General features: G+C 32.0%; 1 protein-coding gene across 5 annotated transcripts in view; it reads left to right on the forward strand.

Annotated features, from left to right (window-relative positions):
* Positions 1-16,192, forward strand: part of HGF (hepatocyte growth factor) — a 105,184-nt gene that overhangs the window by 64,809 nt on the left and 24,183 nt on the right. For all 5 annotated transcript variants that reach the window (XM_023504735.2, XM_031938662.1, XM_003771459.3 and 2 more), the window contains 2 exons: positions 6,268-6,442; positions 10,883-11,010. In XM_023504735.2, the coding sequence (XP_023360503.1) occupies positions 6,268-6,442; positions 10,883-11,010 (303 nt within the window). The remainder of the gene's footprint in view (positions 1-6,267; positions 6,443-10,882; positions 11,011-16,192) is intronic.

Genomic DNA, 16,192 nt, shown 5'->3' on the forward strand with positions numbered 1-16,192 from the left:
TTGTATTGACTTTGTCAGAATTTTGTAAGTTATATGTTTAATATTGGTAGGTAAATCACCTCTCTCTGGAGTACTTTCTTCAATTAAAAAAATAATAATGGTTCAGCTAAAAGTTTGAGTAACGTCTTAGGTCTATTTTTACCTATTTCGACTTCAAAGAAGAAACATTCTAGTTAACATATGGAAAATGTCACCCAACATTAATATTTGAATTCTCTGATTTCACTTCACACAGACTCATATGTTAGTGAATAACAATTTCTTCTCTCAATGTATTTTTACCAACCAGACATGAATATAATAGAAAAAAAATTTCCATGACTTTATATTCCTTCAGATAATATATTTTCAAATTTCATTTCAAAGACAGTGGGAAAGAGTAGATAGGAGTACTTGGCATTAAGTCCTGCCTTTGCCATATATTGGCCGTGTAAAATTTGGCAAGCTGCTTAATCTTTCAGTGATCTACCAACACTCTAAGCTTATATGTTATAGAAAACATGATTGCATATTCTCTCTAACAATGAAATCACAGGTCTGTTTCCTAATCACTAAAATATAAAGTTATTTTGAATATCTAGCCTTAGTTAGTCAGATTGATTAATAAGCATTTATTAAATACCTACTATGTGCAAGACACTCTACTAAGCACTCTGGGTGAAAAGATAGAACATAGTCTCTGCTTTCAAGCCTTCCAAAGTCTAATGGGGAAGAGGATACATAGAGAATTATATAGAAAGAAGATATATACAAGTGAAATAGAACATTAATAACAATGTGAAGACATTAAAAATAAGAGGAAGGGGAAATAGAAGTTGGGGCTTAAAGGAAGTTAAGGAAGGCAGGTGGTGGAGATAAGAAGGACAAGTATTTTGGACAGCCTGTAAAAATGGATATCTTGTTCAAGATATGACAAAAAAGTCATGTCTCTGGATTGCAAACTATAAGGAGAGGAATAAGATATAAGAAGAATGGAAAGGTAGGAAAGATTTAGGATGAAATGCTTGAAAAGCCAGCCAGAGAATTGTTTTTTATTTGTTCCTGGAGGTGATAGAGAGTCATTATAAGTTACTGAATAGTGGATTGATATAGACAAATCTGTATTTTAGGAAGATCATTTTGATAGCTGAATGGAGGTTAGACTAGAGTGGGGATGGGTTTGAGGCAGAAAACTTACTTGGTAAGTAAAACTTCTTGGTACCAGCCCAAGTCCTTTATCTTAAGAGGAGGATTGATAAGGCGGGACTCACATGGATGGTCAAACATAGAGTCCATTTATTTCAATTTCCCTCAGGCTTATATAAAATCATAGCAACTAATACCCTTACATAATCTTAGCAACTCTACTCATGCATTAACTATGTACTGCACATGTGGGACCACACAACCAAATTGCTATTGTATGTAGATGATTCTTTGCCACTTGGTATCACTCTGCTTTAATTACAACACAGGTTGTCACTGCCCGCTGACTTCTCAGGAAGGCTGAGAGCCCTTAAGGGAGATGGGGAGCCAAAGCTATTGTCAGCAGGTTCTGCCTGGACTGAAGGGTCTTATACCTCACCCAGAGTTTCCCCCCATTATCTGTGGCCTTCTACAGACACCCTGCATGTGGGAGAAGAAAAATCTTTTTTTTTTTTTTTTTACTTGCTTTGACATTTGGAATTTTGTATAACTTTATAGCCCATGCTCACCACAGAATTATCTGACAGCAATCCTTTTTTCTATGGTATTGAGTGTTGCCTAGCAAATATCCCTATTATACATACTAATGGGATCTTTGAAGATAAGTTCACAGGACCAGAGAGTAAGTTTCAAAATATTCCAGGTGAACATACTCTTTTTTATCTTTTCTCTCCTTACCTTTGCCCCCACTGAAGGAGTTTGGAGGCAAGACTGAGCTCTCAAGTATGAAAGCATGTATCTCTATACAATAGGGGATAAATATTTTTAAATGATACCATTACAAGTTTAAGTAAATTAAATTATGTTTTTCAATAGTAATTAACTTTCTTTTAATTCATATCATAATTCATAATTAGAAATGAAGTATTTTCAAGTAATCTTAAATGTGTATCTTTTTTATGGTCTCAACTTATAAAGTTCTATTATATATTGCCCCTGTTTCATTAAATTAAAGGATTATAGGTGCATCAATCTACTACCTAGAGTTAAAGAACTTAGAGATCATTTAGTCTACTTTATCAGTGAGGAAACTGAGGTCTATTGATACTAAGTTCATATGAGTAATAAGTTTCAGAGGGACTCTTCATTCCTAAACTAGAGCTCTTTCCACTGAACTATACTATGTCTTAATCCATTTATAGCTATTTTAAAATATTAAAAATGCAATGGTCTGTATGTAGGGTTATCTTTGAAGTAATATAGATGCTATAGTTCTCCTGTCAATATAATTAATTAACTCCAAAGCATCACTGGATAACATTACTGAACTCATATAACAACAAACTACCAGCATCAACATGGGGACATCAGTTACACAAAGAGCAATATTCTAATTCTTTCATTTGTTTGTCTTGCATTAGTTGCATTTTAGAACTGGATTCCATGTACAATCAGTTCTTGGTTATCTTTGCCAGTTAATGGTCAGTATCTATGTATTAGCAGAGTATTTTAAATACCAAGCATGCAGGCTTCTCTGTATTACCTTACTTGTAGGTGGTATATATTTCTCTGATGTATATTTCATTCTGCAAAAATGTAGCATGGAGATAGAAATTGAAAAACAATTTTAGTAAAAAAAAAAACAAACAATACATTCTGCAATAGCATAACAATGATTTTATATTATTAATCAGTTTCCATTTTATTTGTTTTAAAGTTAAATGGGTTTTCTTTTTAAGACTTTAGTTACATTCAGTCACTCAGCAAGCATTTATTAAGTACCCAATAGTTGCATAGCATTGTAGAGAGACAAAGACAGTGGGGGAACTCTGGGTGACGTATAAGACCCTTCAGCCCAGAGGGAACCTGCTAACTATGTCAAGTTCGGTTCCCCATCTCCCGTAAGAGCTCTTGACCTTCCTGAGGGGAGCAGTGACAACCTGTGTTGTGAAAGAAGCAGAGTAGAAAAGTAACATCAGATGGCAAACTACATAAAATAACAAGTTGTTTATGTGGTCCCACATGTGCAGTATATACTTGGCATGTGCCCAGGGTTTTGTTATACAAGAGTATGAGGGTGTAAAAGGAAAAAAAGTCCTTGGAATAAAGGGACTCCATTTTCCCAGCATCCTCAGGAGTCCCACCTCATCACTTTTCCACTAAGATGGTATATTTTAATCACCCCGGCATGGGAGCACTAGAAAGCATGGTAAGTTTTGTCACCCCAGCTTGGGGGCTGTAGAAAGCAGAATATTTTAATCACCCCCATGTGGGGGCTCTTGAAAGCACAGTATGTTTTGTCACCCCAACTTGGGGGCATTAGAAAGCAGGATATTTTAATCACTCTGGCATGGGGGCTCTAGAAAGCAACAGTATGTTTTGTCACCCAAATGTAGGAGTCTAGAAAGCAGGACACAGCACAGCTCCATGTTAAATTCTGGAGAAACCCAGAACAAATGAAGCCGTCTATGCCCTCAACTACCCTATATTCTTTTATAAGAGGTGTTCATACAAAAATGTGTCCAGACTATAAACAAATAAAAATCACCCAATTTTGGGGAAAAGGGCATTAGAAGCTGAATCAATCCAGAAAGGTTTCATATAGGTAGTAGTTCTTGAGTTCAGTCTTAAGGGAAACAAGTTTTCTAAAATGTGGAGGGGAGGAAGAAATACATTTTAGGCATGAAGCATACCCAATGAACAGGTAAGAAGATAGTAAATGGAATGTACTATATAAGAAGCAGTAAGGAATATAGTTTGACTGAACCATCAAATGCAGGACAGGGATACCAAGGCTGCAAGGGTAGGTTAGGTCCAGGTTGTGAAGGGCTTTAAATGTTTAACAGAGGAGTTTTTATGTGATCCTAGAGGTTCTGGTTGGTTTCCTACTCTTTAGCCTTTCTCGATTGCAATCCATCCTATACTCAGATAGCTATCAAGATAATTTCCTAGAGCATACATCATGACTATGCCATTTTCCTATTCATTAAATTCCAATGACTCTATGTTGCCTATGGGGAAAAAAGTAAAATCATGTTTGTCTTTTAAATCATTATTTTATTACCTAGAAATATCTGACCTTTATAAGTTTTCTTATGCCTTACTCCATTTCTGGTATTTTGTAGTCCAGTGATACTAGTCTCCTTGCTGTTCTTCTCACAAGTGATTCCAATTCTTGAATTGGTGCCTTTTCATTGGCTTTTTCCCAGGAGCATTTCCATTCCTGAAATGCTTTCCCTTCCCTTCCCTTTCTGTCTCCTGGCTTCCTTTAAATCTCATCTAAAATCCAACCTTCTATAAGAAGATGTTGGATCCTTTTCTCTAAGATTATTTCGAAGTTAGTCTTTTTACAAAGTTGTTTTGCATGTTGTTTCCTCATCAGAATGTGAACTTCTTGAAAGTAGAGACTTGTTTTTGTACTTGTTGCCTTGAGCATAGGACTTTGTACCCAGTGAGCATTATGTTATTGACTTGATTTGATTAATACAATGTATTGAGAATTACAAAATCAGAACTGCTGTCTAGAATGATCACTTTAACTGCTGGGTATGTGTCTGGGGTGGATTGTACAGGAAGAGAGTTGAAGAGGAGAGACCAATAGGAATATGATGGAGCCAGGTGCAAGACAGTGAAGGTTATATGAATAGAGAGGATGTATAAAATAAAAGAGATGTAGATTTGATAACTGAATGGTTGTGTGTGGTAAAAGGGTGAAGATCCAAGGATAATGTTTATGATTGGAATTTTACTTTGGGATCGACTCTTCTGGGAATAATCTTCCAAATTGAAAAATGCCCTCCAATATAGAAATGAATAAAAATGATAAGAAAAAGTTGTAATCTCTTAATGCTTCTGCATGAAATATTCTGTAATGATCAGTCGATGAACAAGTGTTTATTTTAATAACCTTCAGTGTCACATACAATATGGATGTAAAGGATATGAAAGCAAAAATGAAACAATTCCTGACCTCTAGTAGCTTACATATATTTTAAGGATCTGCTCAGGACAAGATGCCTAATAACAAGGCAAATCCATTTCAGTTCTCCATTGCTGAAGCCAGATTTCATTTTGTCTTTTCTCTGTCATTTTGGTTCAGGATTGCTGCATAGATGTGAAATTCTGATGCAGAACATTCCTATTGGTTCTTTGCTTATCTCTCATGCAGAAGAATCTGGAGGAGCAGAATTGATTGGGTGTTTAAACATGTTCCATTAAATATGACTTGGATCCCTGCATTCTATGTGCAACATTTGTCCCCTGGTATTTGTAAAACAAAACATCCAAATTAGGGAAAATACATAGACAGAGGTAGTCTAGATAGTAAATTGTCTAGAGTAAAGAGACTTAAGAAGAATACATAAGTAATTATTTGGGAAAGCATCAGATATAGTTTTTCAATATATTTTGGATCTTATTTTTAAAGTGGCAGATGACTATTTGCTTTCTAAGAACTGAATCGATGTAATGCCAAAAATGAAGACTTAAATTGCAGTAAAAACTGATTTTTTCTAATTTTTATTCTCTTACTGCATTTCATAACCTCCAAGAAAAGTGGGAAGTACTATAGAAGATTTTAGAAAATGACTGAAGAAATTAATGTTAAGAGATACGATAATGTTGCATTGTGATACAATGTGAAAAATATGAATGAAAGGAATATTTAAAGTATTCTTTAAAACACTAGCAAAAAGTTACATTAGCACTTTAAGTGCAAATATCCATGGCATTTATAAGCTTATTAATTATTTTTTTAAAGTCAAGATCTTGGCTAAACACATTGCAAAGTTCTTAATTTTAGAACATTGGAGCAACTTAATTTTAGCACTGTGAAATTTTAAATATAGGGGTAATATGTTATTTGTAAGTACACACATATTCATACATGCATTTGTATGTGTCTATATGCCCACATACATTTTATTTTCAGGAAAGTCAGTGGTAGGTTTTCTAGGATTTGGGTTCATGGGAAAATATGAATGAAGGATACTACCTATAACTGTTATTTGATATTATGAATGAAGTCCCAAACTTTAAGAAATTTCTAAAATGATAAGAATACACCACTAATAAAATTGAACTTTGAAAGAGCAACTAAGTCAATTAACAAGAGTACTTTTTTCCATCCTTTATTTTAAATAGCTCATAGTACTATGAATAATAGTGATATTCCTATGGAAACAACCCATTGTGTCAGAGGTCAAGGAGAAGGTTATCGAGGTACTGTCAACACAATATGGAATGGAATTCCATGCCAGCGCTGGGACACCCAGTATCCTCATCAACATGATATAACTCCTGAGAACTTTAAGTGCAAGTATGTATAATTTAATGAAAAATATTACTTGTCATGCCAATTTAATGTACTTTGAGAAGGAAGAGACAGGGTAGTCAACGTTAACATGTCCTCACCCCCTTCCCCTCCCCATATGTTTTGATGCAATGATGCTAAATTTTAGATGTGTTTTGATTTTGCAGATTGATTTTGGAGGAAAATATTCCCCCCCCCAAAAAAAAGAAATGGGGTTTTCTTTTCTAGACATAATTTTATAGCAGGGGAAGAATTTATCTTTGAAAACTACAATAATTTAAATATATGCAAATATTTAAAGCTCAAATAAATTTCTCAGAATAAATCTAAGTAAATCACATTAAGTGGGAAACTAAAGTAATTATCTGAGCAATTTAAACTAAAGAAAACTAGTTTTAATGTGAATTGCAATGATATGGCTATAATGTTAAATGACATTACTTATATTCTAGTTTCTTTTTATTATAAGATGGAACATAATGTCATATATGTTTAAACTGATCATAGTTGCTAAAAGATAAAATGATTGCTCTCAAAAATATAACATTACTAATAATATCTTCTCTTTATTAAATATAATACACATAATTAAGGTTCTTTATCATTGTTTAAATTTTGATTAAGGATATTTTTATTTTTTCTTAAATTTAAATGTTTGGAAAATTTTAGATTCTAATATTTCAAGAAATAGATATTTGACCTTAAACTGGCAGGTTTTAAGTAGCAGAGCTGTTACAAGTACTTTGGTCAATCTGATTCCCACCCTTCCACAGACACCTTTCCTATGTGTGAACTATTGTGGAGCTCATACTAAGTTTATTATTTTGTTATTAACTTGTTAGTGCCCTTTCCCTATATTTCCCTCATTTCATGATTACATAATGAATCATGAATTGTAATTGACCAAGATGTCACAAAATTAGGAATTAAAATCAAAATGGAAAGACAAAAGATACTTATAAAAAGAGAAGGGAAACACTTAAATTATTCTAGATTAAAGTTAGAGTATGATATATATTTAAGAGATTACTATATAGACTATGTGATAAACACCCAACTGACTTTTCCTCCAGAGAAAATAGAATGAGCATAGATCTGAACCCATATATTTCATATCCATGTGAATTATGAAAGCCAAAGTAGTAATTGGGGTCTACGAAATTCATCAGATTCTTAGCCTTTGAACTATTATTTCATGAAGAATTACCCTTTAATTTACTAAGACAAATGCAAACAAAAAAAATTTAAATAAAGAATGAAAACCACATTGTCTAACTTAAGATTTTGCCATGGAGTATTCATAAGTTCTTCTGTTAATAGTGTGTTGGCCTGACAGAAAGTGGCACATTGGTAAGTTTCTTATTATTTTTGAAATATTTTACATCAAATTTCAGTGCCATTAAAATGCTCTTTCTTCCAGATGCTGAATCTTTTTTCTAAATGAAGCTTTGCCAAGGTATATTATTTAATGATACCGGCTGAGATGAAGCATTATGAATCACATAATTAGCTCTTTGCTTTAGTCCCACTTCATTAGCAACTGTACACAATTCATGTTTCAATAGAGAGGAAAGAATTGAGGAAAATATTAGGGTGATTCTAGTTTTCTTTTCTACCTTAAACCCGATTAATGAGGTGTTTCCAAATTTAGACACACTCACCTCAGACACTACACAGAATTTGGCATTGGCAAGTATGCAGGGTTACTGGGTACCTCATGCTTTCATTTAGTTATTTTGGGTCAAATTAAATAAAAAAACTCAAATCTTATTTCACCAAATACTTATTTGTTTAAAATTGTAAAGTAAGCACATTTTATGTGAAATCTAATATACACATTTCATGCTCACACATAATTTATCAAAATTGTAAGTATGTGGTGTCACAGAGAAAGAGACTTTTACTCTTATTAATTTTTTCTTAATAATTGGCTTTTTCATAAGGGCTAGAGCAGGCAAAGGTTTGAATTTGGTCTCAAATTATGAACACATGCCATTCAATGAGTTTGAAACTTTGGCAATCAATGTTCTTACATCTTTAAATAAAACAGTCTGTGCTAAGACTTAAGGCAGTTAGAAAAATGAAATGAAAGATGTAATAGCAGTGGTTGTCAGCTTGAAACTGGGTAGATGATATGGTAGCTTCACTGTTGAATATTATAGCCAGTTGTACATTCTTTCCTTTAAAAAGTTTTCTAATTCAGGTAGGCCTGTTAGGTATAAATAAGTGTGCCACATAAAATCACTTAGATTTTTAAAAAATCATATTTTGCAGTACACTTTGAAGTGTTTCTGAATTAATTTCTTTTGTAATCAGAACATATGAAATCTTACAATAAAATTAATAATCACTGATTTGTAATATCTATGAAAGCAAAGAAATAGGGTAAAATTCCCAGAAGTATCCATTTTTAAAACCACATTTTGTTATTGAGCTTCAATTATAATTTTGAAAGTATTTTCTATAATTATGTTAATCCATTTAGTATTTCAGCATGTTTCTAAAATTACTATAAATAAGTATAGAACCTTTCTGCTCTCCTAATTAAATTTCTGATAAAATAAAGAGAATAGTATGTTAAAAAAAAGTTTTAAAGTAGCTGTCATGTGAAAGGTAACGGGGATACATTTTTTTTTTAAAGGAATTTGCCAGTTGTGGAGGAGTCTTTACATAAAACCAGATATAATGGACATTCTCTATTTATTATTATTCTTTAATTCTCCTGCTCATAGATGATGAATGATTTCATAGAGCTCTGAAACATTATAGGTTCTCATAAATGAGTTCCACTTAATTACCAGAAGTATTGAAAATATACAGTCACTTCCATTCTAGAAGATAAAACCTAAACTTGATGAAAATATAGTTTAACTTTAAGTAAAGGTATATGGCTGTATGAAGAGAATCTAGAGATGGACCATTAATTAGATTCAGAACTAGACAGGCAGAAGAGAGGGAGCTGGATTACATTTCAGAAACTGTGAGGCATTTTTAATGATGCTAAGCTCCTCTTTGTTGTCAAAGCCCAATGGTAAGCGGCAATAATAGGAATAAGAATTTTTAAACTTCTACAATGTTCCAAGTGTTCTCTGATGCTCTTATAGTAATATATACTATCTCATTTGAGTGTCAAAGCAATTCTACAAAGGTCACCGATATTATGATTCACATTTTATAATTGAGGAAACTTGAAGTAGATTATGTGACTTGTGTAAAGTCTCACAGTTAGTATGTATCTGAGGCCATATTTGAATTTGTTCTTCCTGATTCTAGATCTGATATTATATTCATTTCACTACTTAATTGTCTCTAAATATCAATATTACAATATTTAAATAGTAAAAGGGAATGTGAAGGTGATCTGATTCACTCCTTATCAGACCAAGAATCCCTTTATTTCTACAAATAATAGAAAACAATAATCTCAAAAGAATCAAAATTATAGGAGGCCCCAAGAGTAACAAAATGATACCTGGCAGACAAAACAGGCATATTGCCAAAAATGGCTTTGAATATGATATATGTGATATGAGAATGTCATTAAGAATATACATGACCAGAAAAGGTAGTAGCCCAATTATAAAAGGAGAATTATACTCAAAAGGTATATAATACAAGTGCTATATTGACTTCCAATAATATTAACAAAAATTTGGAAGTCATCCATCCTATTGGGTAGGATACATAGGTGTATAGCTTTTATGGAGTGATATAGGAAATATTCTAATATTTTTGTATATCCATCAAAGTTTAAATATACACAAAGCAGTGGACGTAGAAATAAAAGACAGAATCTGTCTTCAAGGGGTTTACAGTCTCATGGGAGATTAAGATATATACATAAATTATAATACAAATTAAACTATGATAAATGTATAGAAAAAGACAACAAAAATACATGTGGATTCCAAAAAAGGGAATTATAATTCCTCAGATAATCAGAATGAATTTATGGAAGAGATAGCACATGAACTGGGTTTTGAAGGAAGGAAGGCTACTGATATAGGTATGGAAAGAATCTCTTCAAACTATGGGGGGGGCGGTTTGTGAAAATGTATAGAAGTTGAAAGTAAGAATTGTGTAAATCCAATTGCATATTTGTTAAAGTTATTGAATTTTATTTATGTTCCCATTTTAAAACATTCATAATAAATTCAAAAGTATTTACAGACTCCAAATTCAATTCTTGTCTATATTATATTGCATCTTAAAATGTTTAAAGGAATAACATACCTTACCCATCAAATCCATTATCACCCTTAACTATGACCCTTCTTAGCTTAATATAAAGTAAAGATAAATTCAACACAAAATTGCATTTGTCTTTAAAAAAATATTACAAATGCTATCTCAGGAATTCTGAGTTTTTAGAAGAATTAGAGTATTGAACATTGAACATGAACATGAAACTTTAAATTTACATTAACATGATTTTTTTTCCCCTAGAGACCTAAGAGAAAATTACTGTCGAAATCCAGATGGGGCTGAATCACCCTGGTGTTTTACAACAGATCCAAACATTCGAATTGGCTATTGTTCCCAGATTCCAAAGTGTGATGTTTCAAATCAACAAGGTACAGAATCATTATACATTTTATGCATTATTCATTTTGTGTACTAAATTAGGTAAGAGTTAATAAATTGAAGAGAAAATTAATGACAGGTGCTTCAATATATACGTATAAAATAATATACATGTCTATATTTTAAACTATATATTATATATTTATTTCTTATATATTTATCATTTATTTATTCATTTGTAACTGTCTATTTTTTTGGAGCATGGCATAGTGCATAGAGGGATAGTTTAGAAGCCAGGAGTATTCTAGGTTCAAGTTCCTTGACACAACATGGTGGTATGATCTTAGGCAAGCCTCTTAATAATCTACATAATCTCTGTAAGACTATAATTACAGAGAAGATACCAATTTGCATTGATAGAGAGGTTCCTCCCATCTAGGACTTCTCTAAAGTAATGAATTCACAAGTACTGTCTCTATTCCTATCTGTTTACAACTATCTGATGTATATTTGTAAGGATAACAGAGAAGTATTTCTTTCTATAGATAGCAACATGGACAAATTCATGATAGTAAATGCATGTCTGAATTGTTCAGGATATAGCTAAAATCAGTTTATGTAAGTTACCTCAATGCTTTCTCTTTTTTCCTTTTATTATTTTAAATTTCATTAATTTTATTTTTACTTTACAAAACATTTTCCCCTCTCTTATTTTCTCCTTCTACCCTTTCCCTCTTTCTTTATCCTCTTCCTATTAATGTACATACCTTATCCCACTCCCATTAATATAAACACCCTGTTATATCTATACCTATCCAATACTACTCTTTGCTTTTTTTACTCCCTTTCCCATTAGTCTACACAGTCTCATTGCCATTAACCTACACACTTCACTATAACCCATTTTATCCTATATATATATATATATATATATATATGTATATATATATATATATATATGTATGTATGTATGTAATCTTCTCTATTTAACCCATTCCTCATGTGAGTAGGTTTTTACAACCACCAGCCCTTCTCCTTCATCTAATGCTTTTGTTTCAGTTCTTCCTCTGTATCTCATTCATATAGCCTAATTACTATTTTTATCTTTTCCTAGACAGTTTTATTTTTTAGAATCAGAACATGCTCATCTCTGTCCCAATCTTTCTTTTGAATTACTTAATCATTGATGTCAATCTTAGACATATGGTTCAGTTTCCACATATAAAATACAGTTTGTCCTTATTGAGAATCTTGAAATTAATCATTGATATTAGCTATTTAAATTTTCTATTGAGTTCAGGTTTGGTTGAGACAAAATCTTGAAAATCTTTGAGTTCACTGAATCTCCATTTTTCCATTCAATATTATGTTTAATTTTTGCTAAATGTGATATTTTTAGGAACAGAACTAGTTCTTTTGATTGATGACATGTAATATTCAGGGGCTGCAATCTTTTATTGTAGCTGCTGATAAATCCTATACAATTCTAATTGTACTTCCAGCATACTTGAATCTTTTCTTTTGCTTTCTTGTAAAATTTTCTCTTTGATCTGAGGGGTTTCAAAATTTATCAATAATGTTCCTATGTGTTTATCTTGTAAGATCTCTTTGAAGTGGTGATTAGTGAATTTTTTTCTATTTTCTCTTTCCTTTCTTATTCTATCTCTTCAGATGAATTCTCTTTGATTATTTCTTATAATATTGTGTCAAGGTTTTTTTAAAATCACAACTATCAAGTATTCTGATTGTTCTTATGTTTTCTCTTGATCTGTTCTCCAGACTTGCTTTTTTTTTTTTTAATGTTTTACATTCTCTTCTAATTTTTTATTTTTTTTTATATTGTTTTGTTATTTTTTATAGCTTCATTGGCTTCCCCTTCCCCTTTAGGGGAATTGTAAATTCCCCTAAAATAAGCCCAATTTTAATTTTCAAATAATTATTTTCTTCAAAACTCTGGATCTCCTTTTCTATTTGATTGACTTTCTTTTCATAATCTTATTTTTTCTTGAATGGTACTTCTAATTTTTTTAAAGTTTTTCCTCAGTTCTTTCATTTGATATTTAAAGTCTTTTTTGAGTTCTTCTATAAATTCTTTCTGGGCAGGTAGTTATTTAATATTACTCTTTGGGGTAGAAGAGATTTAAAAAAAATCATTGTCTTCCTTTGAAGATGAACCCTGGTTTTCCCTATTCTAGTAAGTTTCTATAGTTGAGCTCCTTCTACTTGCCCCCCCTTTTTTTTTCCTTTTAAAGAGAGCTTATTAGTGTAAGTAGTAGGGAGTAAGGTGGGGATAGTGTTTCTGGCTTCACTTCAGCTTTCCCCTGACATGAAACCCCAGAACAAAACTCTACCCTCAGTCAAGTATCCATAGTCATTAGGTTCCCTGCCCCATTGCTTCTGCACTTAGAAAAAGTTTACTGCTTTCTTCTCATCCAGAGTCACGTCTCTGCAGCACAGCTAGGCCTGGCATTCTTATTCTCCAGAGGTTTCCCCAATCCTCCCAGTCTCAGATCCTGGACTCCCCACACAGTCTGGGAGGTGGAGGTTTCCATAGTTCTCCGATAAATCTACCATATTGGTGGTAGAAATCTGGAGAGCTTGGACTTTAATGACCTACTTCACCATCTTCCCAAGATCCTTTGTCTCCTCCCATATGAAACTTGCATTTGTATTAGGCTACTTTAGGGCACATGTCCAGTGTATTTAATTCAGCTTGACCAATATATCTTTGAAGCCTACTATTTTGAAAGCACAGTAGTAGGCACTAAGAATACAAAAAGAAGAATGACAGCCATTACTTTTACTAACTCTCTTTTAAACTACTTTCACCATTTTATCAGTGTTATTAGTCATTAATAACAAAGAAAGAAGGTTGTGAATGGGAAAGCAGTTGAATCTCCAGTCAGTTTTTACTGTTCTTTAGATATTCTTGTAATGGTCAAAACAAGAAGTTGAAACAAATTATTTTAAAAGAAGATTTGGTAACTTCTGTGTTTTCTATCATCTACTCAACAATATTCACAAAAATTGATTTTGAAAATGGGGTTAGTGTTGGGTTGGAGTGAAATTAGTATGAGCCTTGGATTTGTATTAAACTGCTTTAAGGCATATATGCAGTGTATTCAATTCAATTTGACCAGCATTAATAAGTCTTTACTGTTCTCCAGGCTCTGTGCTAGACACTGGAAATACAAAGAGATACATGATTTTTCTTTTAGGTAGTTTATAGTGCAATGAGATGGGCCAGAGGGATATTGAACCTATAAGAAAGAAAGTGATGAGGGCCAATTAGAAAATGCTGTAAGAGATCTGCTGAGGCAGCACTCACTTCCTGAAAGAAGTATTTCTTTTGAATTAGATACTGAAGAAGGAAAGAACATTAGTGGAGACAGAAGTCTGGAATTAGGGAAAGAGTCTAACTTGTGTGTGAAAGTGATATGAGCAAAGTCTCAGAACAGGTCAATGAAGAGAAGAAAAGGATATGGAAAGAATTATTTTGGCTAGAATGCAAAATACTTGAAAGCAAATGAAAAGATAAAGTTAGCCAAAGTGTTAGAACTAGATGGTGAAGAACCAGGAGTATAAAATTTCATTGCTAGATAATTGATAGCCATTTAAAAGTTTTAATAGCTCTATTATTTATTAGCCACAAAAGTTTTTATTAATTTTAAAATGACAATAAAAGTATATCCGGAAGATTTATTACTCAGGTACTGATGGACTACAGAGATGATAGAATGGAAACAAGATCAATCTAGAACACTATTGTAATAATCTACGTGAGTTAGGAGGAGGACCTGAACTAGCATGGTTTCAGTGTGGAATGTTGAGAAGATAGAAACAATAGGACTTAGTAACAGATTGATTTAATGGGCTAAGGGAGAAAGAAAAGCAAAAGGTGATTCAAAGGTTATGCACCAGAGAAACTGGGGTACCAGAAGGATTGAGTATCATTAATTGAGATAAAGTTAGTAGGAAGGGCAGTTTTGAATGGGAGCTGATGAATTCATTTTGAGGCATGTTGAGTTTGAATTCGCCAATGAAATATTTCAGGTGAAAGCCTTTAACAGGCAATTGAAAACATGAATTACTTTCCATCAGCATTCATCTTTTATGGTCTAGTTTACATACCTATCACTTCCTTGACTTTTTGCTTTTTCTCTATCTTCTATACTTGGTATGTAGTGAGTACTTAATAGATGCTTGCTGACTCATTAAATGAATAATTGATTGGAAGTCTAGGAAGAAGTTGAGAAAGGAAATAGATTTAGAGATCAACATCTATATGGAAGTACTAGAGACATATTTTCTCATTATTATTGGGCTTTACATTTTATTAAAATATAATGAAATTATATATATATATATATATATATATATATATATATATATATAGCATATATAAAAAGATTTTGACTCAATATTGAGATTCATTATTTTTGAATTATTTGGAATATCACCAACTAAGAGCTGTACAAAAACCTTATTTTTAGCTCAAGAATGTTTCAACAGTAGCAAAACAGTTTTCTGGTAGGAAAAAAGCATTTATTTTCCAAGTTTCTATCACATTGATGGGGAATTTTCATAAAAACTTCAAGAATCAGTGAATCAAGTTCACACACTTAAACATTCTTAGTAGTTCTCTGAAGGGGAAAAATAGAGGAGAAAGAAAACCTTTGGGGCTAACTATGAAGTTTAGAAATGCTTATCTCTATATAAATATAATCACTATCAAATTGCAATTAAATTATATTGGTATAACAAAATAAGTTGACATCTCTGATTTTTTTTTTTAAATTGTAGTTATGTTCTAAACTTAGCAGAGATCAATTTTATAGATTCTGAATCTACCCCATGGTAATGATAGTTCATTTTCAAATTATAAATGTAAGGCACTCTAAAATTATCTTAATTCAATATTAGATTATTTTTTATATATTCAGTTAATTTAAATAATATATTTAAGAAACTATTTTAATAATACTGTCAAATACAATTTCCAATTAAACTTTAGTTAATGAAACCTAATTTCCCAAAACAATCATATATGTAATTTCTTTTCTTATATTGAATGTTTAAGCAAAATGTATGGATTATTAGATGCAGCACAAAGAGATCTGCACATATAGTTCTACATATTGTTATTTATAAGTCAATTATCCAAGAAAGACTTCAAGAAAAACAGAAAAGCATATTAAAGACAAATGACTTTGTAGAAAATATTATATTCAA

The sequence above is a fragment of the Sarcophilus harrisii genome, chromosome 5, assembly GCF_902635505.1.
Source record: "Sarcophilus harrisii chromosome 5, mSarHar1.11, whole genome shotgun sequence".
Lineage (NCBI taxonomy): Eukaryota > Metazoa > Chordata > Mammalia > Dasyuromorphia > Dasyuridae > Sarcophilus > Sarcophilus harrisii.